This window comes from Lineus longissimus, chromosome 3 (genome assembly GCF_910592395.1).
Source record: "Lineus longissimus chromosome 3, tnLinLong1.2, whole genome shotgun sequence".
In the NCBI taxonomy this organism is placed as follows: domain Eukaryota; kingdom Metazoa; phylum Nemertea; class Pilidiophora; order Heteronemertea; family Lineidae; genus Lineus; species Lineus longissimus.
In genome coordinates, this window is record NC_088310.1 from 10,775,448 (window position 1) to 10,802,703 (window position 27,256).

Below are 27,256 nucleotides of genomic sequence, written 5' to 3' on the forward strand. Positions count from 1 at the left end.
TTGCCTTCATGAAGGGGTATCCTTTGTTTGCCTCACGTCTGTGTCTCGCGTAAAAGTGTCTTGAGGCCGTAAACTTGTTTTTCATGCGCGCCTGACACAGCAGGCAGTACCATGGTACACTGGAAGCAGGTAGGTGGTGTTTCATAACGTGGGCCACCGCCCCGTGAAACGCTGTGGCCTTCACTTCACATTCTTCGCACTGGAAAGTCGACATGGTGGTCTGAAATAGAGAGGGAGATATTTTTTTAATGTATTTGTGACCATCCCCAAACTTTCTATAGTTTGGGTGGCTACTGACCATACTTGGGATAATTCTTCGACTCCTTCAGCGCTTCTTTGGCCCAGGGCAAATATACAGTTCCTGAGTAAGGCTTCAGGCGGTTGTGGTGTACTGTTTTATTTTTGCCCCGCACATCAAGTTGGACGCGATAATCCAGGTCATTTATTTTATACAAGACCAAATATGGACCCTCATATGTGCGGCGTAACTTTGGCGTAATGTGGAGTTGGGTTATGTCCGACAAGACCCACACAAGACTGCCCCTCTGGTACTGGTTGAGGCATGTCTTTGCATCATAGTACCCCTTTCTCCGAACAGCGGATTTTTTAAGATTTTTCCTCGCTACATCGTGTGCTCTGAGGAATCGATCTCGGAGGTGTAAAACATACTCTCCGTATGATGTCACATTTTCATCTGGGTCTAGCTTCCCGGTACCAAACATGATTTCAGAGGGGAGCCTGACCTCCCGACCCAACATTAGCATGTTTGGTGACAATCCGGTGGATTCATGTGGGGTGGCCCTATAAGCTGCTGCCATACAGCCCAAATTTTCGTCCCACTTGATTTGCTGCCCTTTCATATAGGCCTTGATCATGCGCACAAGAGTCTTATTGAAGCGTTCCACTACCCCATTACAGGCTGCATGACCACTGGCAGTGCATGTTTTTCTTATTTCCAGCAGTTTGCAAACTTCAGCGAATATTTTACTTTCATAGTTCCTCCCCTGGTCGCTATGTAGATCTAGTGGACACCCGAACCTGGCGATGACTTCATTCACTATCTTATCAGCACAAGTTACTGCTGTTTGGTCAGGGACAGCAAACAGCTCGACCCACTTTGTCCAATAGTCGCAAACTGACAGTACATAGCGATTACCCTTATCAGAAAGCGGAAAGGGACCGAGAATATCGGTGGACAATCTGTCAAGCACGCCACCTACAGGCATTGAGCCTAACGGTGCACGTGGTGGTTTGTATGATGGTTTAATCGACGCACATTCATCACATCTGGCTATGCAAATTGCCACATCTTCCCTAACACCAAACCAATAAAAGTGTCCGAGGAGTTTATCTACGGTCTTTTTCTTCCCTAAATGCCCCCCCCCCCCCCATTTAGTAAGGCGGAGTGGTTCATTTGCAGCACCTCAGTTCTCATGGCCCGTGGAACCAGAAATTGGAGATAGTTATCAGTGCCATCTCTTTTTGCAAAATTCTTGAACAGCACTCCACTTCTCATACATAAACTACTCCAGTAATTCCAGTAATGGCGTGTGGTCTGACTGGATTCACACACTTCATTGCCATCAGGGCGGACACCATTCTCTTGCCACTTCATCAGAGGTGCTAAGTCTGGATCTTTGAGCTGCTTAGCTCTAAGCTCTTCCAGATCTTCATTCACTGGGACAGACACAGACTGGTGTTGATTTTCTGACCTCAAGGTGACACGTTTAACTTCACTGTGGTCATACCAGTCACTCAACATATTCATGGCCCTCTTTTGGCACTTATTACAAGGCCCACATGGTATTGTGTCATTTGTGTCTACACATTGACAATCCCGAGGGTTGGGACACCTAGACATGCTGTCAGCATTTTGATGGTTTTTTCCTGCTCTGTACTGAATTTCAAAGGAATATTGAGACAGCGTTTCAATCCACCTGGCTATTCTGTCTTTGGGCTCTTTTAGTGAGTAGAGCCATAATATAGCCTGATGGTCAGTTCTTACAGTAAAAGTAGGTTGGCCAACAAGTAATATTTGTAGTACTCTATGAAGAATTTGACCGCCAGGAGCTCACGGTCTGTCACGCAGTAGTTTTTCTCTGCTTTGTTCAGTGTCCTGGACCCATATGCTATGACTCGCTCCTCACCGTCCTGAATCTGGGACAGAACCCCACCAATTGTCTCCCCACTGGCATCACAGTCCAGTATATATTTGCAGTTGGGCTTTGGATAAGCCATCACTGGTGGACTAGTAAGTTTCTGCTTGAGGTCATCAAACGCCTATTGGCACTTGTCTGTCCATGCAAATCTCTTGTCCTTTTTGGTTAATTCTGTGAGGGGTCGCACTATTTCTGAAAAGCCTTTAATATGGCGGCGGTAATAGGAGGCTAGCCCCAGTACTGCACGAACATCGGTCTGATTCTTTGGAGTTGGCCAGTTGACTAGCTTCATGACATTGTCTGGATTTGGTCTGATGCCAGATTTGTTGACCAAGTGGCCTAAGAATAATACTTCAGTTTGAAGGAAAGCACATTTTGCTGGCTTCAGTTTCAACCCTGCATCACTTAGACGCTGAAAGACCTCATGGAGTCTCGCCAAGTGTGTGTCAAAATTGGTCGCGTGGCAGATAGTGTCATAGAGGTACAAGACCACGGAAATCCACTGCATGGCTCCCAAAACTATCTCAATGAGTCTTTGAAAAGTCTGCGCTGAGTTGGCGCTGCCAAACGGCATGTATAGGAACTCGTAGAGTCCATACCTTGAACAAATTGCCGTTTTTGGAATGTCTGATTCCCTTACTGGCACATTGTTATAAGCGCTCGTGACGTCCATAGTGGAGAACAGTGTTGCTCCACTCAGTGCACTAAGACAATCTGCAACACGTGGCAAAGGTGTTGCTTCGCTTATTGGCTTGATTATTTTATTTACCCGTCACAACAGGGACGCACTGTACCGTCCTTTTTCTTGACTAAAACAATCGGGGAAGCCCAAGGAGAGGTGGAGGGGCGTATTGTCCCTTGTTTTAGCAGCTTTTGAATGCTTTTCCGCTCATCATCTTGATACGCCAGCGGTACTTTATGTGGATTTTGTTTAATTGGGAGTGCATCCCCTGTATCGATTAAATGCTCAACTAAATTGGTTTGCCCAATATCATTCTCGTCTTTGGAGAAAACATGTTGGAATTCAAGTAACAGCTTTGCCAATTCCACTCTCTGTGGTTGGGTCAAGTTGATTGACGAGCGCTCAAACAAGTCTATGAGGTGTTCCGGTAACTCGGGAATTTCCTCGGTTACCTTGGGCTTCTCACTCTCTGATGGCCCTTTTCTGTCCTTCGTCAATTTACGTTTATTCCCCCCTTCCTCTACCGTCACTTTTCTCAACCCCCCATGCTCAGCCTCAGTGTCTTCTTTGACACTCATAATATCTGGGGTCTCTACTTTTAAGCGGCGTGTGCACGCATAGTCATCCCTCACTTCAGGGTCTTCCTCTTCACAAATTACCTCTAATGGCTCACTCACATCATTAGCCATGCCCATCGTCATATCCTGTTTGATAGACTTGGGTACCCTGTCTGGGTTCAAAACTCTCACTTTTATAGTCGCATTTTCCAATGCATTCACCAAGCATGGTGCTACAAGAGCTCCCAATGTTTCAGTTGTTCTTTCTAAATTCTCTACCAACAAACAACGGTCACAGCTTTCTGGACCCCCCTCTCTGGGCTCAACAAAACAGTCTACTATACACTCACTTAGTGCAGGCACCAGTGTTTGGTCTGCAGCATAGACTCTTCTAGCTTTGGCTTGTACTCCAACAAGCTTCAAGGGTACTTCAACCCCATTAATAATCATCACTTTGTCTTTTAACAACAAGTTTGCAGGCCCTTCTGGCTCTTTCAATAAAATATCTGCCCCTAGCAGTATATCATCCTCTATCTCTGCCACAATAATGCCACTGTACCTATTACATAAACCCCACAAGGCAGAGACTTCTGTTGCCTTACTTTTTCATCTTTTTCAATGCCACTCTCAACTTCAATTTTACCACTAATTTTACCAGTTTTTAGCCCTATATTATCGCAACTTTTTGTCAGCTCAACCGAACTTTTGCAGACCGTTTCCTTGCCCTTAGGAACGGCCTGATCTAGTTTTCCTGGTGTCGAGGGGAGTTTTGCGAGCGTGGTCGCCCTTCCTCATTATTGCCCCGGTTACCAGAAGGGTGCGGTGATTGTGGCCTACTGCCGTCCATGCTTTGCATGTGAGGTTGCGGTGGTCCTCTTTGCCTATACTCGTCTTTCATGCTGTACATGCTGTACGAGCGCTGGTGTTCGGTACACTCATATTGCCTATGGCCATACCGCCCACACTTCTAACAAATGTCGTGCTGACCCATACGAGAACCGCGGTTTGGTGGTGCTTGCCCTTGTGTCCTTGAGACATAATTGTTATTATTTCCCCGTGGTTTATCATAGTGGTCTGAGCGAGAGTTTGGGTGCAAAACTTGCGTTTTCTGTATTACCGCTATTAACTCATCTTTAATAATGTCTCTCATACCACCAGCAGTCAGCGGCTCTATCTCCTTACTATCGGCTGGAGCGACTGTGGCCTTATCTGTCTTATCAGTGCCTTGGCTCTTGGGGGCGTCAAATGAGACCTTCTTAGAGCGGGTCTGCCCTGGAGCATGTGTGCCGACTTTGGTCTGCCTTACAATTGGCCGAGGCTCTTCGTCCTCCGACTCTTCACTTTCGGATACTACCACCATGTCATCCGAAGTCCTAGAATGATACCCATACACTGGCCTATTTCTGTTTGCGCGCGATTTCCTGAGCGCCTTAGACTCTCTGTAGTTGACTACATGAGTTACTGCCTCGTCAACTGTCACTGGGCATTTCAAGAATTCCACTTGATGTTGGCATTTACCATCCCATAGGCCGTCTAAAAATCGGCGGAGCATATCCGCTTCACGGACTTCAGTGTCCCTACCAGGGTATGCCTTATCATAGTACTTCTTTAGATCAGCACAGTAGGCTTCTGCCGATTCTTCCGGCTTTTGTACACGGTTTGTAAATTTCTTGCCGTATGTGGTGCTTAACTCGATCCTTTTGAATCGACTACCCAACTCCCTTACTAACTTATGATAGTCCAGACGGGTACTTTCAGAAAGCTGGCCGAATACAAATTCACCTGCGTCACCCTCTAGTCGAGGTATCAATTCATCTAATTTGACCTCATCTGACCAACTGCCACGTTTTGCTACCGCTGAGAATCGGTTGAACCAAATATCCCATGTCTCAAACCCTTTGCCTGTAAATGGCGACAATTTAGGGCGTTTACTCGCACCTACTCTTTCTTTAGCTACAGTATCTGTAGTAGTGGCTTGCGATATTGATCGAGGGGTTGACGTAACCAATTTGGGTGAGTCTTTCTGGTCACCAAGATGTGTGAGGTCGCTGTAGCTGCTCAGTTCTAACGGTTTAGCACTCTTAGCATTTGTTGCTTCAATGACCTGTGCTTTGTGCTCTTTGTCATTGCTGGACTGTAATTCATAAAGTCCTTTGGTCAGAACCCCTGTAACTATGGCGCTTTCAGCACTAATTTTGTCATTGGTCTCACCCATAGATTGCTGTAAGTTAGCCGTGACCGATTCCCCTTGAGAATTGATAGCCCCCTCTATTTCATCACAAAATCTGACAAGAGTTACTTTTTGATCGAGCCTAACATCGTCTAATGCGGGAAATATTTCTTTCACGTCTTGTGTTAACGAAGGCAAATGATCTTGCAGCAAATTGTGCATCACTGACACTTTTTCAATGTGTTCGCTCATCTTACCCATAACCTTATCACATATTTCATTTACTAACTGCATGAACTGGTTACCCATAATCTTATCACATATTTCATTCACCAACTGAGAGATGATTGCGGCTGTAATCGGTTGTGGATTATCCACATGATCATCTGGCAACTTTGGCCTAGAACCGCCAGCTTTCGCCCCTAAATTTGGTACAGATTTTGTACGTTTTCCTTTTGTGGTGGTAAGAGTAGACTGTTCATCTGGATCTATTATAACTGTTTGACTCATATCTCCTGGCTCACTTTTGTCATTTTTATACTTGGGACCCAAAAATTCTACCTCCAGATCACTGGGTTCATCTTCAAACAAGGGTCTACTTGTACCTGGCATCTCGCCATCAGATACATCAACAATGTATGCCTTGTTTATCATGTCTTTGCTAGTCTTATTAGCACTACTGGTGGTCAGCCCAGCGTTTCTCTTAGCCTGTGCCTTCCCTTTACTTTTACCTCTGCCTTTAGCCATTTTCACTTTGTGAAAGGGCAAGGTTCGAATCACTGAATTGAAATATCAGTACAAGAGGCCCAAGGGCCTGGCGCTCAGCTGAGTTAATATCATTAATATCTTCCCGGTGTTTAGTTCATTATGCATGAAAATGGCATGCTCCATGGTATTTGATATCCTTTTGCGTTCACTACGGTACCAATGTTTTTGGTTGACATAATTATGCCACTGTTGGAACATTCTCATGGTTTATGGTATGCACCTGTTGATGGGCCATATGAATAAAAACTAGCATAAGCTTTTACTCCAGATTTTGAAGTATTTAGTATGCTTCAAAAATTGGAATAGTTTAGTTCTTGTGAAAGCAAAGGATTTTTAGAAATCAGTATTTGCTACCAAAACAAGTAAATGCTAGACTACATATGAACGAAAATGTAGGATGAACCTTTTACTTGGTAGTATAAATGTATTTTCTTGGAACCATGTAGCCTTTAAAAGTCGAAGTGAATGGTTGGTTGTTCCTCTTTGCCGGACTGCATTCACATTTTGTTTGGTGGACATGTCATGCAAGAATTGGTCAAACCATACATCCATTTATGGAGAATCAGAGTGCATGGATTCCGAGTCATTAAAACTGTCTAAAGAATTATTCTTGGGTCATGAAGGGAAACCTGAGTTGTTTAGTATGAAAGTGAAAAATATGACAGAGTTAAGAAAATTATGTTTTATGGAACAATAGTAAGTTTTGATTGTCTGCTTGGCTCCTTGCCAGTTAAATAACATGTGACTATACACAAAATAGAAAACTTTGGTGGAAATTGTAAATCATTTTTTTTATCTATCAGGGGAAACAAGCTGATGATGATCAAGTAAATCATTTTGTTGCTGAAGCTTGCATGACGAAGTTAATGCTAAACCTTTTCTTGTGCTCTACTGCGCCACCGTAGTTTTCTATTTAGACCAGCGATGACGTCATTTCTGGTGATTCCCTACGCTATTTGGTATTGTACAGTATGCAATGTATTTTTTCAGCGCTGTCAGTTGCCGAAGAGAGTGCCGTAGCTCCCTCAATTTCCAATCAATTTTTATGGGAGTGACATTATTGTATTGCTTAGAATGTCTACTTTTTACTCATGAAAGAATCGTAGAACTAAAACTTAATAGGCGAACAGAATCATGCCGATTCACTGCACATACTGTGGGAATTCTCCACTTCAAAATACATCGGCGATGTCATCGCGAATAACAGAGCATGCACTTCCGATATCGTTTTCACAGAAATGTGGCCAAATTTTCAAGAACTAATTTCTGAAAGTAGTCCCTAAAGACCTTACGACTACCACTGAAACGAACTGGTGATAATATCGCCTACCAGACTACCATCGTCATCGAGCTGAGTGTCATTGAGCTCCAAGATTATTGCACATGGATCGAGTAAACAACATGCCGCCATTTTGTCTCCGCTTCGGTATTTCGTAGGCCGCTAAAATGCACCTTCTCAATTAAAACCAACATAATAAGGCCTCACATCGTTGATTGAATAGGAACATCACACAAAACACAATAAAGTGGGGGTACAATCGATTACGAAGCTGAAGTGAACAGTGATTTATTCCTGGAGCTACTGCTGCTTTTTTGTGTAGCTGCCATGTTTTGAGAACTGGCAAATAGGAGACTTCATTGATGGCTGACGTCATCGGGCGGGAATTTGAATCAGCAGAAATAATTAAAAGGCAGGTAGCGCCCTCTCCTGTTAAAATTTTGAACTTTTTCTCAATAAAATAGTTTTTCAAGAATTTTATCTTAATATTAAAGCATATTTCGACTAATTCTGCTGCTCCTAGGCCGATATAGGCCAGTTTCCTTCATGCGCTCTCGCTCGCAGGAAGTAGGTCGAATGGCGACAAATTTTGTTTTGAAAGTAGAGTTTGACCAGAAGTATCCAGAAATGCAAAATTGAAGTCTCTAGGTCTTACGGTTACAAAATGTGCACCATGGGTTTAACGGACGGACGGACGGACGGACGGACTGACAGACAGACGCCACTGAGCAGCTTGTTTGACAAGCTCAGCTGACTTTGTCAGCTGAGCTAATAATACCTGGTGAAATTCAATTCCACAGCCGGTCACCAATGTAACGGGAAAGCCGTTCCGAGCGGTCCAGGTGTCACTAGAGACAGAGACAAAGGCACAATCAGGAAGACATTTCTGAATTCTTCAGGCAGGGACTTTCAAAAGGGATCAGGGCCATGGAGAATCGGAGGATATGAGTCAGGAAGATGAAGATGCTACTCTACCACAAAGGACAGACACTTATATGTGATTATAGATTTTTTTTTAATATCAACACTTGACTTCAACTTTTACAACTATTTACAACTACACAAATACAATGACACAACATGGAACTCTTTAAACACAGCAATCAGCGCTTGGTCTGATTAAAACACTCCCCAAACAATCTCATATTTACAGTAACTGGTTGAGAGTAGGATATTGACTCATGTCAATATCTTCGCCTTCTATAAGACGGACTAAGAGTTCAATTAACTCGTCCAAAAACTCAACTAGATCTTCTAGTTCTATAAAAGTGCCAATGATGATGATATCATCTGGATATATGTGCACACTTGGTGCATTCAGGGGAACCGAAGGTTCTGGCATCTTTAGAATTGATTGTTTACCTCCCTAGAAATACCAATAGATTAGATAGGATTGCTCAAATATAACCCTCCGGGTTTAGGAGCTGACTCAAGTCAATTTGGAGTTGGTACAACCAAAAAGATCAAGGGTACTGCCTTTGCTTTGTCTATAGATTAATCAAAGTACATTTATCCTCATGGATAACCAGCGCTGCTTTTAGCAAGCTACACAATGCATGAACATGTGCGTGAAGAATCTGACAGAATGTAAGACAGTACTAACCTTACCTAAATGATAATTCTCAGTGTACTAGTAAGAGTTCTACTAGGAGAACCGCTAGTTGGCTAATTGGTCTAATTGATGTAATTGGTGTAATTGGGCCTGGTGTGCAGGCAATCTGATTGTTTTGAGGCTTACATGAGCTTTTATACCCCCTACGGGGTCCTTCCACGGGCTACCCCGTCCCCAGATAATTCACGATCCTTGAAAGATGCTCGAAGTTTTGAAAGATGCACCAACTTTAGGCACAATTTGTGACCACACTTCAAAATCCAGAGCTTTGAAATCGACATCCCCAGATGCTATAAACATAGTTTTACCACATGAAACACTTTAAAACACTTTATGCTCAAAATATCCTGCTTTTGAACCACTTTAAAACTTACAACACGTGAAAACAAAGGTCCAGCTTCCAAACAAATTGATGAGAATGACGTCATCAAACATGGCGGACAAATTTACAAAAGTCCGAAATTGCACCCATAAAAACACTTATTACAAATACACAGTTACTTATAAACTTACCAGGAAGCTCTAGATAAATTGGTCCTAAGGAGACAAAGGTCTCTCCAAAGTTTGATGATCTAACACCACACAGTTTTGTGTAAAATTGTCTTCAAACACGAAAATCTGCTCCGGTAAAAATCTTCTAGGTACACATAAAATGCAAACCCGGAGAACGAGTACTGACGGCACAGCGGTTGTATGTACAATGCGGACTTAAACAGGTCCGAAGACGAAACGAAGGAGCTAAAGGTTAATTTTGTTACAATAGAATATGTCATTTTCATTTGGAAAGAGAGTTGAGCAATGCCATATCCTTCGTGTCTTCGGCTGCTTGGCCTGGTTATTTAACCAAGCAAATAATACTGGAAACTGGCCAGGGGAGTTCTTCACTGACTGTCATTTTCTACCGAATAAACATCTTGACAGCCTGCCGTACTTCATCACTCTAGAAAAGACACCACCACAGTCTGCTTCGTCTCATCAGCTTCTGTTATCTCCAAGAAAAAGAAGACTGGGTAAAGGGCTACGTAAACTCTACAAAGTGGCTACATCAGGTAATTATTTCCACTTTCTCTTGAATTGGACTTCACATGTCATTCCAAAAAAGGACATTTTTCTCTTTTCTCCAATCTCGAAAACTGCGGTTACCTGATGCTGATGAAAAGAAGAAAACTGTAGGGGCGTCTTTCCTAGAAAAGTGTGTACCGCAGGCCGCCAATTTGTTGATTTGGCCGAAAACGACAGTCAGTGAGAAACACCCAGTTTCAAGTATTCTCTGCTTCGTAAAAACAACCAGTCCCCAACAGCCGAGGCCAGCTACCATTTGATTCGAAGGACATGGCATAGGTCAGCTCTCGTATCAAATGAAAATGATTTATTCTTTGAACCGCATTTTAATAAAACGCTTATGTACCGAACTTTTGGAAGTCGGTTAAACGTGGACTGTTGAGAGGAAGCAGACTGGTGGCATCTTTCCAAGAAAAGCGTCAAGTTATTTCATTTTAAAAGCATGCTTAGTCGCGACACAAGGTGTGCAGAAATGTTCATCCTGGAAAAAAAATCATTGGAATTGGCAAAAACGGTCTAGACAACTCCCACGCTGCAAAAACAGACTGAGCTGTAGATTACCTGTTTATTTAGCGTTCATTTCCATGCCGATATGCGGTGAACATACACAATTCGGAGATGGTGAGTTTCCAACTTTTGTCAAATCTGTGCTGATCTTTAAAAAATTATAAAGTAAAGTTTAATCGAAAGCATACTAATCATTAGACTACTTTTGTTCAGCAGCTGCAGTGAGAGTCTCATGTGTTTGCAGTCTCTCTAATGTTTCCCTTCATCAGGGTTCCTTCTTGGACTTGAAGTAGTAGTCGAATCGTGCAGCTCCATTACTAAAGAGAAAAAAACAACATAAAACGGCATTGCAGTTGTATTAGGAACCCTAAAATGTATGTATGATACAATTCAAGAGTTCAGAGAGAAAAAAAATAATTTAATTTTCGAAAAAAGATTTGACCAAGAGTCGATTAAAATTCACCCTCGATCAGGTCACTCTCGATCAGGTCTTGTTTGAGTAAATTCTGTTATTTCTCTGACTCATCCCAAATATTTTTGTAATAAAAATGGCGTCTTATTATAGTACATGATCATTAATTCCGATGGGATTATTCGAGTTTGCAATGAGAACAGGTTTCGCCTGGCTGCTTACCCGATATAATCAAAACCAAGTTTGTCTTCCTTTTCCGGTAACGAGGCCAAACGAATACAAATCAAGGCCACTAAAAAGACAGTTATCTGAAATCATAGAGATTACTGGACTTAATATGTCCACATGTGCGAGCAAAACAAAAAAAGTCAAATATTCTAACACTGCGTTTTGAACAAGCTGATCTACATTTTAATTTAGTAATGAAGTCATCATCATTAATGCAGGGGGAATGTTTTGTAAGCTAGCCAAGCTGTGAGCTTTACTTGACTTCCAGTTTCAAGGACACCACCGTTAGCATACAATTGACTCTTGAAAGCATATCACGCCAGTTAATTTGAACAGGACATTAAAAATCCCCCAATTCCTGATCATGATACTGGGTGTCCTTTACGGCGATCGAAAGTTTTTTTATATCATGCCGCTGCAGCGCAACGTCCTTCAAGATCAGAGTTTTCATTTGAAAAACCCTGATAAGACCACTTTAAAGTTGAAGGGTTAAATAAATATGCGTCCAGAGAACAGTGTATAACATATCAAGACGGAAATGTCGCACAGTGCCGGAGTTTTAAAATTTCAGGCACTGGACTTGATCAATTGTGGCCATCTTGGATATCGGCACACAGAGACTCAGGTGTTTGATAATCCTACGTCATATAGTGCGTCATCAGTTCAGACTCTAAGTCATATTCGGGCCGAATTAGTGCCAATAGTGTCAATATTGCCTCTCACTCGATGTGCACCCTACTGTGTCTGCAGATAATGCATCGCTTTTGATTTGTGCACTGGGGGTAATGGGATCAGTAGACGATCCAAATGCAAATAATGGATTATTCCTGAGAGCTCGGCTTCGGGAATGTGTGTTGTCCCGCCAGCTTTAACGTGTGCCACCTCTATTCCCGGGGGTCAATGTGCTTCCCACTTCCGGTGGTTCTCTTATTAACCCCTGGACATATCCAACAATAAAAACTATGTGATTAGTTGACGACAATTTACATAAAATATCGATCACATGTCATTTTCTCATTAGCAAATAATGATGAACACATAAAATTTTGATTTTGCTTCTAGTAATCAGATGAACAGCAAGCCAAGCCTCCTATGGGTTGAATTCTCGCTCTTGACTTGGTTAAGATTAAAAGCATTAACTTCCCCCCATATGGCAAAAAACAATCAATTGTATTGAAATATTTCATACGACACTATCTAGAATATCAATGACTAATATTTACCATTTGGTGCATGATTATTGTGAATTAACAGCAACAAAAACTTGTTATCATGATTAAATGACAGCCACGTGGATTTGTTTGTATGGTGGTACTGTTTTAAGCAGGTGGCAAAATATTATATCACGATAAGCGACAAAGAATTTTTTTTCGATGTTCGTGTCAGGTATTTTGATTTATGTCTACCATAAACGTGTTCTCAATTTAAAACTTATTTGGTGGGACACAAAAATGTTCTTGTCGTGTAGAAACAGTATTGACACGTAACGGCCAAGTAGACGGGTCAGGGGTCAGATATACTACGTCGCCCCATAGTCTTTCAAAAACAAGAGTCAGGCAACTAGGGAACCAAAGCTCTCTCGGGTCACGCGTTGACCAAAACAATTCCGCACAACTAGAACTTGTACAATTCTTCGATCACCTCAACATAGCCATACCAAATGATCCGTTTTAAAGCAAACGTCAGCTTAATCAAATTCACTGATTTCTGTAAAACTATTTAGATATAGTGTCAAAGACAACATTGATATGAAAAGCGATATGTTTCGTCCTTTACTTTTCGCCAGTTTTGAGAAGTAGTGATGATACTGATTTAAGAATAATTTTCGAAAAGCGTTTTCTACTCCACCTCATCACATATATTTGTGGTTAGCAGTTTAGTTTGTTGTCGGTGCTAAATGGACCATCTAGTGGTATCATGTGATTCATTTTGTTGTCATCTAATGTAATATTCATATCTTGTCAATTTGACCGACGACACCGACAGCAGGTTTCATTTCGCGTTCGAGGTAAACAATTTAAAAAGTGTGAACAATTGCTAGTGTCTCGCATTTTTTGGTCAAACCTTAACATGTTTAGAAATCACATTTATCATTGACATTTTCAAATTTGATGTCACTGTTATCTAATAGGAAATTTGATTGTTTTGTTATTTTGAAGCCCAGTTTTCTGGGTTTTTTAGATTAGAAAACGAGCTTGTTTTGGCGAAGTGGTGTGAGGTATACGTACATTCGAATATTGTTGAATATTTGCCATTTGGCTTTATGATGTGTATATTTTGAGTCATTTCATAAGATGCAATAGTATGTGCCTGTCACAAGTTTAACATTGATTACAACCTAAATCATACCGCATGTACAGAGTATATTTTTTCGTTGAATTTTTGGTGATTCAATTATTGTTTTGCACCTCAGGTCAGTTTTCAGCTGAATTAAAATGGGCTTCATCATGGCTTCCAGTTATTTGCCCGAGAGAGCTGTTGGATCAAAGGAAACATGCCGTGACCTGACTCTTTATTTGAAAGACTCTGGTCACCCCCAGAATCTGGTGGTGACACAGCATGTGAGGTAGGGGTGTTTTATTCTACCAGGGCCTATGGTGCAGCCATTTTGAATTGCTAATCAAGAAGTGCCCGGATGGAGAGGTTGCTATTAAGGGACAATATAGGCAGCAGCGAGGCAGGCAAGATAAAGTTACACAGAGCCGCCTATAGGGGTCTCTCACATCTCACAGTCGGGTCGAAATGATTCACGCTTGTACGAGCGATGTATTTAGTGCTTAGTTTGACAGGATCAATGGCCGTTACTGTGTATACTAGTCACTTGAAGAAGGCCGAATTAGTTCTCTCCTCCTGCTTATAGTTCCCCTTTAACGTGCCTGTCCGGGCGCCTGAGTAAAATCCAATGAGTTCCATGCATCGAGATGACAAATAATTGAATCATGTCATCATAAAGGCCACTCAATGCAATGTATTTAACTGCTTTAACTCAGGGTTTTTTAAATGGCATAAGTGTGTAAAAACTTGCAAACCCTCATCTTTGCTTTGAAATCGGGTTTTGCAACTTGCACTTAAATAGGCAGCAGTGCCTATTTAGTTGCCCAGTGAGTTGATCGACAGTACCAACCGATTTTTATAGGATAAAACAAGAGATACATAGCTTCTATGTCTACAATGTACGTAACTGAAACAACATATGTTTACAGAATGTGGCATTGTCGACAGTTTTTCTCCCCTTAGCCATGTTAGTCCTTGACTTCACAGGGGGTTACCATTATTCTGCTGCTTAACATTTTGCTATGTAGACTTAGCCTAGAACCTACCGGCATTAGTACATCCACTTCATGGACTAATTTACTGATAGCATATTCGGAAACCATTTCACCACTGCCCGTAATCTGTGCCTTTTTCCTGAGGTACTTGCTTACCCACTCTCTGACGTATGAATCTGTAGGCATTAAACCGGTCAGATCCTTAGCAGTTCCTGTTTGAGAAAAAAAGTGTTTTTTTGGTGAAAGCTGAATTGAATGAACAAAATTGCAGGTGTTTTTTACTCTGAACGAGCACAAATCGACTGTGATATCAGCTATGCAAGTGCCCCGAATACACTTCTTGAGTTTCTGTTGACTGCAATAGACGTTTTTACAGGTTGGGAGTGATATTACGTGACCATTCGCTTTAAAAAACCATACTCACAAACAGCGAGACACGTTTTTACGAATACGAATATACATGTATTCGCGCGATTCTGTTATGAAAACCGATAAATGCCATCGGTTCTACTCTATGCAATGAAACGGGAAAACGTTTGCATCTTCAAGTTTGTATACGTATACACAGTGTCGTCCATCAAGCTGCTCGTTTGGTCTCAGAAGCAAGACAGAAGGGTTTCAGTGCCAGGTATTTGTTTTTTCACCCCCCCCCCCCCCCCCCCCAACACACACACTTTGTTAATATATTAATGTTGCCATAAGCGTAACCCCCATTAAGTCCTTCACAAGGATGTCGACCTTTTGAATCAATTGTTGATGGCAGTTTTGTAGAACGTAAGTTTCAAATTGGCGGCTACCAGTTCCGATCGTACATGCAAGAGCACTGTAAGTATGTTTCACGAGAGCGTTGCGTGTCATTCCACGGTTTTTTCTCTTGACGCCTGGATTTCAGTAATAATAAAACCGTTGACAAAAGTTACAAAAGCAGTTCGTCGACACCGTGCACGGAGAAGTAGGATGTTTTCAAAATCCTGGCTTCAAGGCGGACGAAATAAAGGTTTATCTCTTTACAGCATGCAAAGAAAATTATATCATATCTAGGGACTTTCAACTGTGCAAAAGAAAACTTGAATGAATGAATCTTACCAGAGTGAACTGAGGCAAGGTGGTAGCCAATTTCATATGCCACTGAGCTGAATCCGGCCCATTCATAGTCCAGGAAAATGACACGATCTGGAAGGATCAGTCAGAAATAAAGGCAAATCCAGTGGGTGGGGAGTAACATGGAAATTAGCAATAATAGCTCACAGTGTTTAAAACTAGAATCTACTTTGATTAGTTTCCTTTTATACTTCTCAACAAGGTTACAAGTAATACATGTGAAAACTTTGTAGTGTGTGCATGTAGTAGTATTCGGTGGATAAGACCCCTTTGATGCAGGCGTGTCAGTTTATAATAGATCATGACCGTGATTTATCTGTCATCCCGTAATCATTTCAGGCTTGGTAACCATTGAAATGTGATGTTGGTTGGAACAGTTACAGAACATTCCATTCTATTTTATTGTTAGAACTGTCAAAAGTCTATCAGCACAGTTCAACAGTTCTAGAAACTGTTCCATACCACATCAAACCCAATGGCTGGGGGGGGGGGGGGGGGGGGTGATCGAATGACATTCGAAGGGATATGGATATGGGGTTCTTCTTTGCGAGATTGCTGCCCTTAAGTTATCCCGCACGCATGGCGTATTTACGCGGTGGAATTTACACCAAATAACACCCGGCTGAAAGCCGTCTGATGACATACTGCACTGGTCGGGATATGATGGAAGGGCAGATGATTCATCCACTCTACATGTCCCAAACTAAATGTCCCCAACAACTAGAGCAGCAGTTAGAATTATCATGTCTGATGATTGCGCAGCCCGTGGCCAAAAAAGTGTCATCATCATTTTGTCAAACTGCAGACAAACTCGGTCAAAATTTATATTTTTCCTACAAGATTTAATTGTTTAACTCTGCAATGTGAATTACTTTGATTTTGTATGCCTATATCCCTGGTAAAATCTTTAACAGCACTGAAAATGACATCTGCCAATTTCTATCGAGTGCGTGCTTACGTCCTGTTGACAAGACCTATTACAAAACTGTGACTATGTTATCATTATTTCAGCAACAAGCACCTTCTGCGATTACTGGAGTATCTGTCAAGGATGGGCTTTAAGAGGCAGAGATACTGGGTGAATTTTTCTAAAAATTTTACAAGCCCGAAAATCTGAAATAAAATAAAGCATGCTGATTGTTAACTTATATCAATGATATATCTGGGGTCAGTAGCAAATATTGAATAAATGAAACAGTCTTTCAGGTTCCTAATTATGAGAAACAAAATTATTTTTTTTGTGCAAAGAATAAGCAAATCGATTGACTTTTATCTGCCCAAAACATTATCAGAGAGTGAAAAAGGGTCATTGCTAGGACAAGCTGGCATTGCAGAAAAAATTCACCTACATGTAAATATATAGTTTATGAGTATGGTGATTTTATTTACAGCTTTTTCAATTTTTTTGATGGGCTTAATCATGAGGTTTTGAAAGGAACCAGTTTTGGACCCACCTTGCACTGAAGGCCAATGCCCAGACATGGGCATAGGCCTACAAATCGGGAATCGGGAATTTCATTAGATACTCATGAAGCATGGTGACTCAACAGCCAGCATGGCCAAGAACAGCAATGTAAGAGCTTAGTGAAATGACATGTTATTCATAATAGCTTTATGCTGCGTAATTGTACAGCTAATTAGGCCTACCAGAAATGTTGGTGGTGTGAGGTTTGGGACAAAACCACACAGGAAGTTGGTGGAAGGAGTTATGTGTGTGTTGGTTTAGTGGTATATATGAAAATCAATCTATGCGCGCTCTATTGGAATATCCTGGCACTTTGTACTCCTCATGACCATCACACTCACTCACGAGCGGCAGTTTTGGCCAAAACAGATGTGCAAATGTGTCTTCTGCTGAAAGCATTTCTTAGTAATGTTTAAATTGCCCATTACAATCCTCCAAAAACTGTGACCGCGAGGTAGGGGTTGAAAAGTGACAATTTCGTTCAAAAATTGAGAAAACGCAAGCAAGAGGTTTTTTTGAACTCATCTATTTTTGGTACTTTGCAATAGTAATGACTTGATACCGATACATTTATGTTGAAGGTGCAACATGAGTCTAAAACCCAGGGGCACAAATCCGGGCAAATTAACATTTGGTGTACGCAATCGCAGTCTTATAGGCAAAGACCTCTTTAGATATAAATTTCCGTATTATAAGTGATATTATTTCAATTGACTCATTCACACTGGGATAAGCTTACCGTTTCCAGACTGATATACCAAGTTCGTAATATTGATATCGTTATGGCAGAATACAGGCTTCATGTGCAGCTTGACCCATATCTTCTCTATATTCTTAACTTCTTCAAGAAGTGTCTCGTAGGTAGGTATTCTCGAACGAAACCTGGAAAGGGACAGTCATACAATCTTTAAAATCTTTAAAATCATCCTTCAATTAATCAAGTGCTAACCCCCCCCCCCCCCCAAAAAAAAGAGGGGACCCCTCGCTGAATAAGCTTTCTAGAGAGTTATATGAAGAGGAACCAGCTTCTCAGATCACTAGTTACAGCCACTTACTTACCTGATGGAGTATTGTTTTTAAATGTTTTAGGTTTTGCATGCGGTAAAATCCTGCATTATAATCTTTTATTTAGTCTATTTGCTGAAATTGAAAATGTGAATGCTTTCTTACATGTACATGTATATGAAGATATTTCAAAACTTAACTTAAATCTTGATCCAAATCAGGAAAGTCCTTCGGCCAGTCCTGCAGTAGCTTGTACATATACATAACAGGCTTGTTAATCCAGGTATCAAGTCCTGAGTTTATGGCTGCTTGCTGGACACGTGGGTCGTGCCATCTCAACATTTCATCAATGATGAGGCTGAAAATATACAGGAAACACCCAATTTAATTTCAAAACCAACAGCAAAGATGATCGATTTTGCAGCTTATTTGAAAGAACGAGTCAGCATGGTTCGTATACTTACTCAACGAGGTATTTAGCTTTGTGATCATCACAATCCCATTCAAAAGTTCGACCATTTAGGAAATCGTAACATAAACCTGTTTTGAAGCTACACAGTAACTTCGGTCCTAGTCCCAATCTGGATAATAATGCCGTGCATTCCTTTTCTTTCTGTCTATCATGAAGCAACGAAAACGATTCGCCGAAGATTCTGACCATAACTCCTGGGTTTTCGGTATCGGAGGGGTCACGACATAAAAGAAGCCGATTCACAAAGCCACCGCCCAGTGACTGGAAAAGAGGGCATATTTTAGAAATCATTAAATAAAATCGCGATATGCACTATAAAACGGTACTGTTAGAAGGCCTAGGCCTCATTCTACGGAGAACATTGAGATAAGTGCGACGAAACCAAAGCTGTCAGGGAGTAATAGAGCCGTCATCACTGACTTTCAAACAAGGAAGAAGTGATGCGCCGGCCGGGAATCGAATTGGCAGGCATTTTGTAAGTCCTTAAAGGACCGTTGGCACTATTAAGGGCAATATTACCCAGCTATCGGCTGCCCAGTCACCTCCTGTTCTACATTAGTAGTTTCCATCAACAAATTGCACAAAAAAGGAAAAATTCCAAATCTGACTGAGTTATTGCGCTATTCCGATGCTGACTCCGATTTGAGTTAGCTCTCCACGCATCGACTCTTTCCACCACGTGGAACGATGCACTATAAGGCGTTTCCTGGGGCTAGGATCTACCCCTTGACGTCATGGTACTGATATCGATTTTTCCGACGTCACGCTGATAGTGCTTGATGACCCCGCAACTGCGACGATAAATTGAAATGACGTCGGATCTCGGCGTGCACTCACGTGGCAGGAAAGGTCTTTCGCGCCAGGACTTGCGCGTACTGAAAATAACAAATAACGCGTTTTTCTATCTAAGAGCTGAAACAAAATGGAAAAGCATTAAACACGTTCAGAAAAATAGTTTACTGATGAACCAGATGAAGAACAATTAACATACTGCAATAAATGAAATGGCCAGGGCCATTGTACTGACCTCATGTGGAGGAAAGATAGATGAAGAGCAAGGTATTGTGTCATGTAGTGTCAGGTTTGATGTAGGTCAAAGCAATTACCATTTCCCCAAAATGGCCAATTTACAGTACATTTGACCTCTGTGACCTTGAAAAGTAGGTCAAATCAAAAAAGACCCAGGTGACACATTGAATGGTTGTTAGAATTAGATGTACCTATGATATAAAATTGGTGCCAATCGGGCAAGTAATTAAGGAATAATAGCATTTTGAAGAATTTTGGATTTGGCCCACTCCCTGGAGGCCAAAGGGCAACTCAGATCGGACCAAACTTCGGTACTTGAGATCACCTGACCAAGGGGTACATGTGTGCTTAATTTGTGATCAATAGTCATTGCGGTTAAGAAACGTGCCATAGTTACGGCCTGACTGCCAATTTACGCCATTTGACCTCTGTGACCTTGAAAAGTAGGTCAAATTAAAAACCTGTGTGTCATATACTGTATGGTGGTTAGATGTACCCATGATATCAAATTGGTGGCAATCCGGCAAGAAGTTAAGGAATAATCACATTTTTAAGGTTTTTGGATTTTGCCCCCTGATGGTCAAGTGGTGAATCATATTGGACCGAACTTCGGTCCCTGAGATCACCTGACTAAGGTGTACATGTGTACCAAATTTGGGATCAATAGTCATTGCAGTTTAGAAACGTGCCATAGTTACATCCTAACGGCAAATTTACGCCATTTGACCTCTGTGACCTTGGAAAGTAGGTCAAATCAAAAACCCGTATGATATGTGATGTATCCTTGCTAGGAGTACGTACCATAACATTTTATTTGAAAACGGATCATTGATCAGAGACATATAATACTTTTTATGTTTTCAGTTTTGGCCTCCTGGTGGCCAGGTTATGAACCAAACCGGACCGAAATTCAGCGTCAGTGTACCTCTGACCTAGGGGGTCAGGTGTACAAAGTTTCAAGTTCATAGCACTAGCGGTTAAGAAACGTGCCACAGGATACGACGACAACGACGACGGACGACGGGCTCAGGACTATTGTATAGACTCCCCTAACGGTGAGCCAAAAAGCCGACCATTCCTTTAAGCTAGGCACATAATCCGACACTGCCTTAATGTGTTTCTTCGAATGAAACGTAAAGGTTAGTTGAAATTAGTTCCTATGCCAGAACAAGCAAAATAACCAACCATACAGTGGAAGGAAAATTAGGATGGACCCCTCTAGTACCTGATAAAAGAAAAAAAATAAAACACGTCTGTCAGGACCATGTAAAGAATGGACTTACTGGACTTTGCGCAACGAAACGAAACGAGCGAAATGGGGGAGCGACCGTTATGTTTTACCCCGGTACGTCACGATCGATACATGGTATCCGTCACCAGTATGGATGTGTTTTCCATTATGAATACGTGTTTTTAAAAATCAAAATCATGAATTTCCTTTCCATTAGAAGAAAACGATGACGACGTTTTAGTTTAGGAGCCTAAGTTTTTTGGTCCCAATTGCCAAAAATGGCTGAAAAGTCGATTCACCGGTCACAAATGGTCGAAAATGACCCCCAAAACTACAGACCCCCAACCTGGTAATTATCACGGTCAGCCCACAACAAAATTTCTATGGTTTGAAGATCTAACCCCGGGCTGTATTATCTGCCGGAAATTGATTTTCATCGGCACGTCTGGGAAAAATCTATGGGGCGCTAAACTTGACCAATTCAACTTTTTAATGCATTAGCAATTTGATAATAAATGTAGTGTGTACCCGTATTCGCTTGAGGTCTGGACTTAAAACTTTATTTACAAATTCACACCAAATTTCGTTTCAAAATTATTCTTTGTTTGGCACCAGGGGGCGTAGTGCAAAAAATATGAAACAGACGATACGGCCCGTAGTTTTGTTGATACGAATCGTTTCCTGTATGGCCGTTACAAGCCGTTGTCTGAATATGATGTGAAGCTGTTTACCGTTCAATGCTGCTCCCTCTGACGCTGTACCCGCAAATGTTCAATGAAAAAAATGCTGACAATGACTTACACGGCTTGTTCGCATCGTAAACATAGTGGTACCCGGGTTAACTGTCTTTGCGTTTGGCCTAATTTTACAACGATTACTCCCCATGTAACCACGATCTAGGATGGACAGGCTGTGTATTATGAATAGGAAAAGTCACCTAGGGACCGTTGCGTAGAATACTTTTTTGGCCAAATATTGCGCAAAGTCCAGTAAGCCTAAAGAATGTGCTGGAGACAGACATGAAAAGGATACTCAGTGACTTTTATTCAACACGGCCACATTGGGTTGGAAAAAAAGGTTTCCAGCAACAATAGACCTACCCGATCATTTGTTGCTGGTGCAATTGACGGTGTCCGATCAGGAGTGTATTATATACACCCCTATTAAATTCGTTTGCGATGAGATTTAGGTCCACCGTGGTCTGATAAATATCAATTCGCTTTCGCACCGTGCTTGAAATTAAGATAATGATGATAGGCCCGAAATGGTGCAAATGTATGCACGAAAGATGCAGCGTAGATAATTTGAGTATTTACAAGAAAGGACCATGAAAAAAAGGAAGTGGGGGAAAACACCGCCAACCGCCTACGGAACAGAGGTGCACCCATCACCTGCCAAACCGGGTATGGCAGCATAGCAATATTAGCCGTATCAGTGATACGCATAATTAACCGCCGAAAGTGCCTGAATTAAGACATCACCTTCAAAATAGGCAAGAGTGCCTTTTTAGGTTACAACAAAGACGGATTAGTTCAAAAAAACCTTTAACGTAAAAACCAGAAATATAACCTTTCTTTCGGCTGCTGTAGATCAGGCACCAGTCTACCGATTCAGACGATTGTTGTACCACTGAGCTGTATTTGCTCTTTACCACCAATGGCATTTACTTCTTAGTCTTTCAGTTAAGTAATTCGTCACCATGTTGCATTGTATGTAGAGCTGTTTTTACAACTGAGCCCAATTTCGAGGCAATGGTCCTATTGTGTTCTTTTATCCCCCTATTTGCCGCTAGTGTCCACACACATGAATAAGTAATGAGTGTTGCCATGGTAGAGCTTAGGCCAATCCAGTGGGTGGGTATTAATATGGAAATTAGCAATAATAGCTCACAGTGTTTAAAACTAGAATCTACTTTGATTAGTTTCCTTTTGTACTTCTCAACAACAAGGTTACAAGTAATACATGTGAAAACTTTGTTGAGTGTGCATGTAGTAGTATTCGGTGGATAAGACCCCTTTGATGCTGGCGTGTCAGTTTATAATTGATCATGACCGTGATCTATCTGTCATCCCGCAATCAATTCCAATCCAGGTAACAACTGAAATGTGATTCCTTTCTGTTGTGTTGTTAGAACTGTCCAAGTCTATCGAAACCTAAAATAATATGAAATAAAATAAAGACTGACGCTTGCTAACTTATCAAAAATATATCTAAGTCAGTAACAAATATTGAATAAATGAAACAGTCTTTCAGGTTGACAACTCTTTCTAATTATGAGAAACAAAATAATTTTTTGGTGCAAGGTATAAGCAAACCTGTTGACTTTTCTCTGCCCAAAACCTTATCAATGCGTGAATCAGGGTCATTGCTAGGGCAAGCTGTCATTTTGCAGAAAAAAAAATCACCTACATGTAGATAGTTTATGAGTAAATGGTGATTTTATTTGCAGCTTTTTCAATTTTTCCGATAAGCTTAATCATGAGGTTTTGAAAGGAACCAGTTTTGGACCCAACTTGCACTGAAGGCCAATGTACAGACATGGGAATAGGCCTACAAATTTATATGTTAAATGTTTATATGACAAATCTGTGGCCTTTCCCGGAATTTTATTAGATAATCCTGAAGTATGGTGACTTTTAACAGCCAGCATGGCCACGAACAGCGTTGTAAGAGCTTGGTGAAATGACATGTTATTCATATCACATGACTTTTCCAATCATCGATGGTTTGCAAACTCTATGCCACGTGTATAGCCGATAAGGCCTACTAGCAATCTTACAGCAAGTTGGTGGGAGAAATTATGTGTGTTGGTGTCGTGGTATATATGGAAATCAATCTATGGGCGCTCTATTGGAATATTTGGCACTTTGTACTCCTCATGACCATCACACTCATTCATGACAGGCAGTTTTGGCCAAAAACAGATGTGTATATATGTCTTCTGGTGAAAGCATTCCTTAATAATGTTCGGCTGTAAGGGGAGAGCAATAGCGTCATTTTGAGACCCTAACCATTACAATCCTCCAAAAACTGCGACCGCCAGGTAGGGGTTGAAAAGTGGCAATTTCATTCAAAAATTGAGGAAATCCAAGTTAGAGGTTTTTAAAAACTAATCCGACTTTGGTTACAATCAAATTGTATACATGAAGTAGCGGTTGAAATGACTTACTTGCAAAGTTATATCCCCGGTTCTCCATTCGGATTTGACCTCTGCAAGAACCTTCAATACGTCCTCAACGTCATAATCGACATCAATCTTCAAGTCTAGGTCCAGGATACTATCACACGCAGCTTCCATTGTATTTTGGCAATGTTTATTTCAATAGCTAGTGCTACATGTATATGTGTGCTCTTGTGGGTGTCATGCAGTATGCACATTATCTGCGTAGTCCAGAAATGGAATCGATATTGTCTTTATATAAAGCATGTTATGATGATTTAAGGAACATCTACTTACTGCCAGTTAAGTCTTTTGAATTGTAAGAACAACTTCTCAAGACAGCAAATCACATACATATACAAACTAACCTTTGGATATGTACTTTCATATCCAGTCTGGGAAAGGTAAACTCAATTATGATGAAGGATTTATAACCAAGATTTTGCGGAACTTTAAACACAGTTACCGTTGTGCCTTTAAGTAATCGAGGTCATCGGTACATGCAATCAATTGATCAATAACACTTGGCATTATTATTGAGGCCTATAGGTTGATAATTAAGATTTATCAATTGATGAGGACAAGCCATAATATTATCTGATAACAACCGCAGAAGTAGATTATTGCGTTTTGTAAACTCTTATTTCATCACATAATAACGTGTGACCAAAGCCTTAGTGAAATCGAGTTTATAAATTTAAGACCTATCAATTGAAAATTGAATTAATCCTATTATATAAGATATTCCAAACAACTGAAATGCTATTTAATCGACAACAGCAACAAGTCATTATTTGTGAACCCTACACACTCTATCAGTGTGTTAAAGGACCATTGGCATTAATAAGGGCAATATTACCCGGCCAGCTGTCGACTGCCCAGTCACCTCCTATGCTACATAAGTAGTTGCTTTCAACAAATTACAAAAAAGGAAAAATTCAAAAACTGACTGAATTATCGCGCTTTTCCGACATTGACTCCGATTTGACTCGATTTAGGTCTCCACGCAACCACTCTCACATGGAACGATGCACTTAGTAAGGCGTTTCCTGGAGCTAGGAACTACCCCTTGACGTCATGGTGCTGATATTGATTTTTCCGACGTCACACTGATGGGACTTGATGCGGCTGTTATAAAACGCGGATTCCGCGGAATTCCGCGGAAAAATCACAAAGCAGCCAGTAAATACGCGCATAATATTTAATGATAATTATATTATACAAATAACAACATAAATCATAAATCGGAGGCAAGAACTACCAGTTATCTGCACATTTCATCGGTCAGATTTTAATCCTCTGGAGCGCCATTCATGCCATTCCGATCGACTCTTCCCTCTTGCTTTTTTTCTTGGTGTTGATAAACTTTGCATGTTATCTTCGACACCACCGTGGTTCCTTCCCTAACGGAACACATTACGAGGCTGCTTTCAAGTGTGACTGTTGCCCGGATTGATGTACGTTACGGTATATGCCTCCTTCAAATATAAGTCGATGATGAACTGAATTCTGGTCTACGAAATTTTTTTAGGACAATCAACCTAACCAACCGAACCTAACCAACCATATGCGACTGCACATTGTAGTCTATTTTAAGCAATCACAAAAACTTACTTCGCGGCCCGTCTAGAGTATAAGGTTATTTCAAACTACAAGGTGCTTGTGATTTACGGCGCATACAGCGCACCATATAACGGGGATTCCCAACGACCTTGTCACCAGGAGTACTTCATGCGCACAACAATGCACACTACTAATATGAAAAATTCTCACCTGCGGTTCAGGTAGCCACCCTGTAGCCAAGTTAGATTTTTCCGCGGATTTCCGCGGAATCCGCGTTTTATAACAGCCGGACTTGATGACCCCGCAACCACGACGGTAAATGGAAATGACGTTGCGTCTTAATAGCGGGGTGACGTGTGTAACATTATGTGCCACACCCCTTTTACGGTTTCCCGGTTGCCGGTCCGGTTCTAAGTTCGGTTCGCGTCTTATACCAACCCGTTGTACATTACATGGCGTACAAATAGAAAGTTATATTTTGTTATGCTCTCGTTTTCATTCACTCATTCCACCTCAATACGCATCATGAAACATGGTGACAGCTGTATAAGAGAAAAGAACAATGTCTATACGTCCTTTTGATGCCTATGAAATGTATGTACCCGCTTGAGAAAGCGTAAAATATCGTGAACTTTGACGTCGCCTTGCCGGTGATTTCGTCGAGTCGTCGTTTGCACGTGTAGTGTACGTGTGTAGTGTACTTCCGCCCAAGGTTGAAAGATGCCTGAAGGAGATCCCGAGCCAGTTGTTGCTGCGGCGGCTGTTGTTACGCCGTTACCCTTGTCAGGGATAGCCCCTCCATCAAGTCGAAAACTGGAAGCTTTGGAAGCAGATGTGGATGAACTACATGTATAGTGTTGTAGCCAAGCTTGCAGACCAAAATGAACAGTTTCGAGTAGCTCTGTTTTTGCATAGCTATGCAGTTCGACGAAACCAAAGGTGAAGACAAGAATGTGTTGACGCACATTGTCACGAAGTTTGATGAACATTTTATTGGTGAGATGAATGAGACTTTTGAACGCTACAATTTCAATAAACGTGATCAAGAATCTTCTGAGTCCATTGAAAACTATGTCACAGCTTTACGTACGTTAGCGCAGACCTGTCATTTCTGCAATTGTCTTAGTGATAGTTTACTAAGGGATCGTATCGTACTCGGAGTGAAGGACACTCGTATCCGTAAGAGGCTGCTACAAGAGCGAAAGCTCACTCTCAAGAAATGTATTGACATCTGTAAATCAATGGAGGCATCTGCTGCTAATCTTAAAACAATGGGTGGCACTGAGAAGACTGATGCTGTGAACAAAGTTACGAAAACTCGTACTCGTAGTAGTAGTTCCTAGAAGCCTAGACAGGGCAGCTCTCATACGTCCGCGGAGCGAATTTCTTGTAAATTCTGTGGCTATGAACACATACTTGATAGAGAAAGTGCCCAGCATATAAGAAACAATGTAAACTGTGTAGTGACGGCCGTGGTTCAAAGAAGAAGGTGCATGCTGTTTCGCCAGATGTTGATTCCGAGTCC

At 41.3% G+C, this 27,256-nt stretch overlaps 3 protein-coding genes across 8 annotated transcripts; all 3 read right to left on the bottom strand.

Annotated features, from left to right (window-relative positions):
* Positions 1-290: 290 nt before the first annotated feature.
* Positions 291-1,226, bottom strand: LOC135484658 (uncharacterized protein K02A2.6-like). The gene has a single exon (XM_064766293.1). It carries the CDS (start codon positions 1,224-1,226, stop codon positions 291-293), a length of 936 nt encoding a protein of 311 aa, XP_064622363.1.
* Positions 1,227-2,924: 1,698 nt separating this feature from the next.
* LOC135484659 (uncharacterized) lies at positions 2,925-3,536 on the bottom strand. Its single transcript, XM_064766294.1, has one exon. The coding sequence runs from the start codon at positions 3,534-3,536 to the stop codon at positions 2,925-2,927; it is 612 nt and encodes a 203-aa protein (XP_064622364.1).
* A 5,083-nt stretch (positions 3,537-8,619) lies between these two features.
* Positions 8,620-24,450, bottom strand: LOC135485708 (ethanolamine kinase 1-like). 6 transcript variants are annotated; one of them, XR_010446603.1, is made up of 8 exons: positions 24,178-24,450; positions 18,741-19,009; positions 18,011-18,634; positions 15,792-15,878; positions 14,757-14,917; positions 11,431-11,516; positions 10,985-11,113; positions 8,620-10,770 (listed from the first exon to the last, which is right to left on the bottom strand). XR_010446603.1 is itself a non-coding variant. In XM_064768100.1 (7 exons), the coding sequence occupies exons 3-7, from the start codon at positions 18,072-18,074 to the stop codon at positions 11,062-11,064; spliced, it is 450 nt and encodes a 149-aa protein (XP_064624170.1). In that variant the 5' UTR covers positions 18,075-18,634; positions 18,741-19,009; positions 24,178-24,450; the 3' UTR covers positions 8,620-11,061. The 6 variants fall into 4 exon arrangements, 2 of the variants coding, with proteins under 2 accessions (XP_064624170.1, XP_064624171.1); XR_010446604.1 differs by having other exon boundaries at positions 11,000-11,113; XR_010446602.1 differs by having other exon boundaries at positions 8,620-11,113.
* Positions 24,451-27,256: the final 2,806 nt, after the last annotated feature.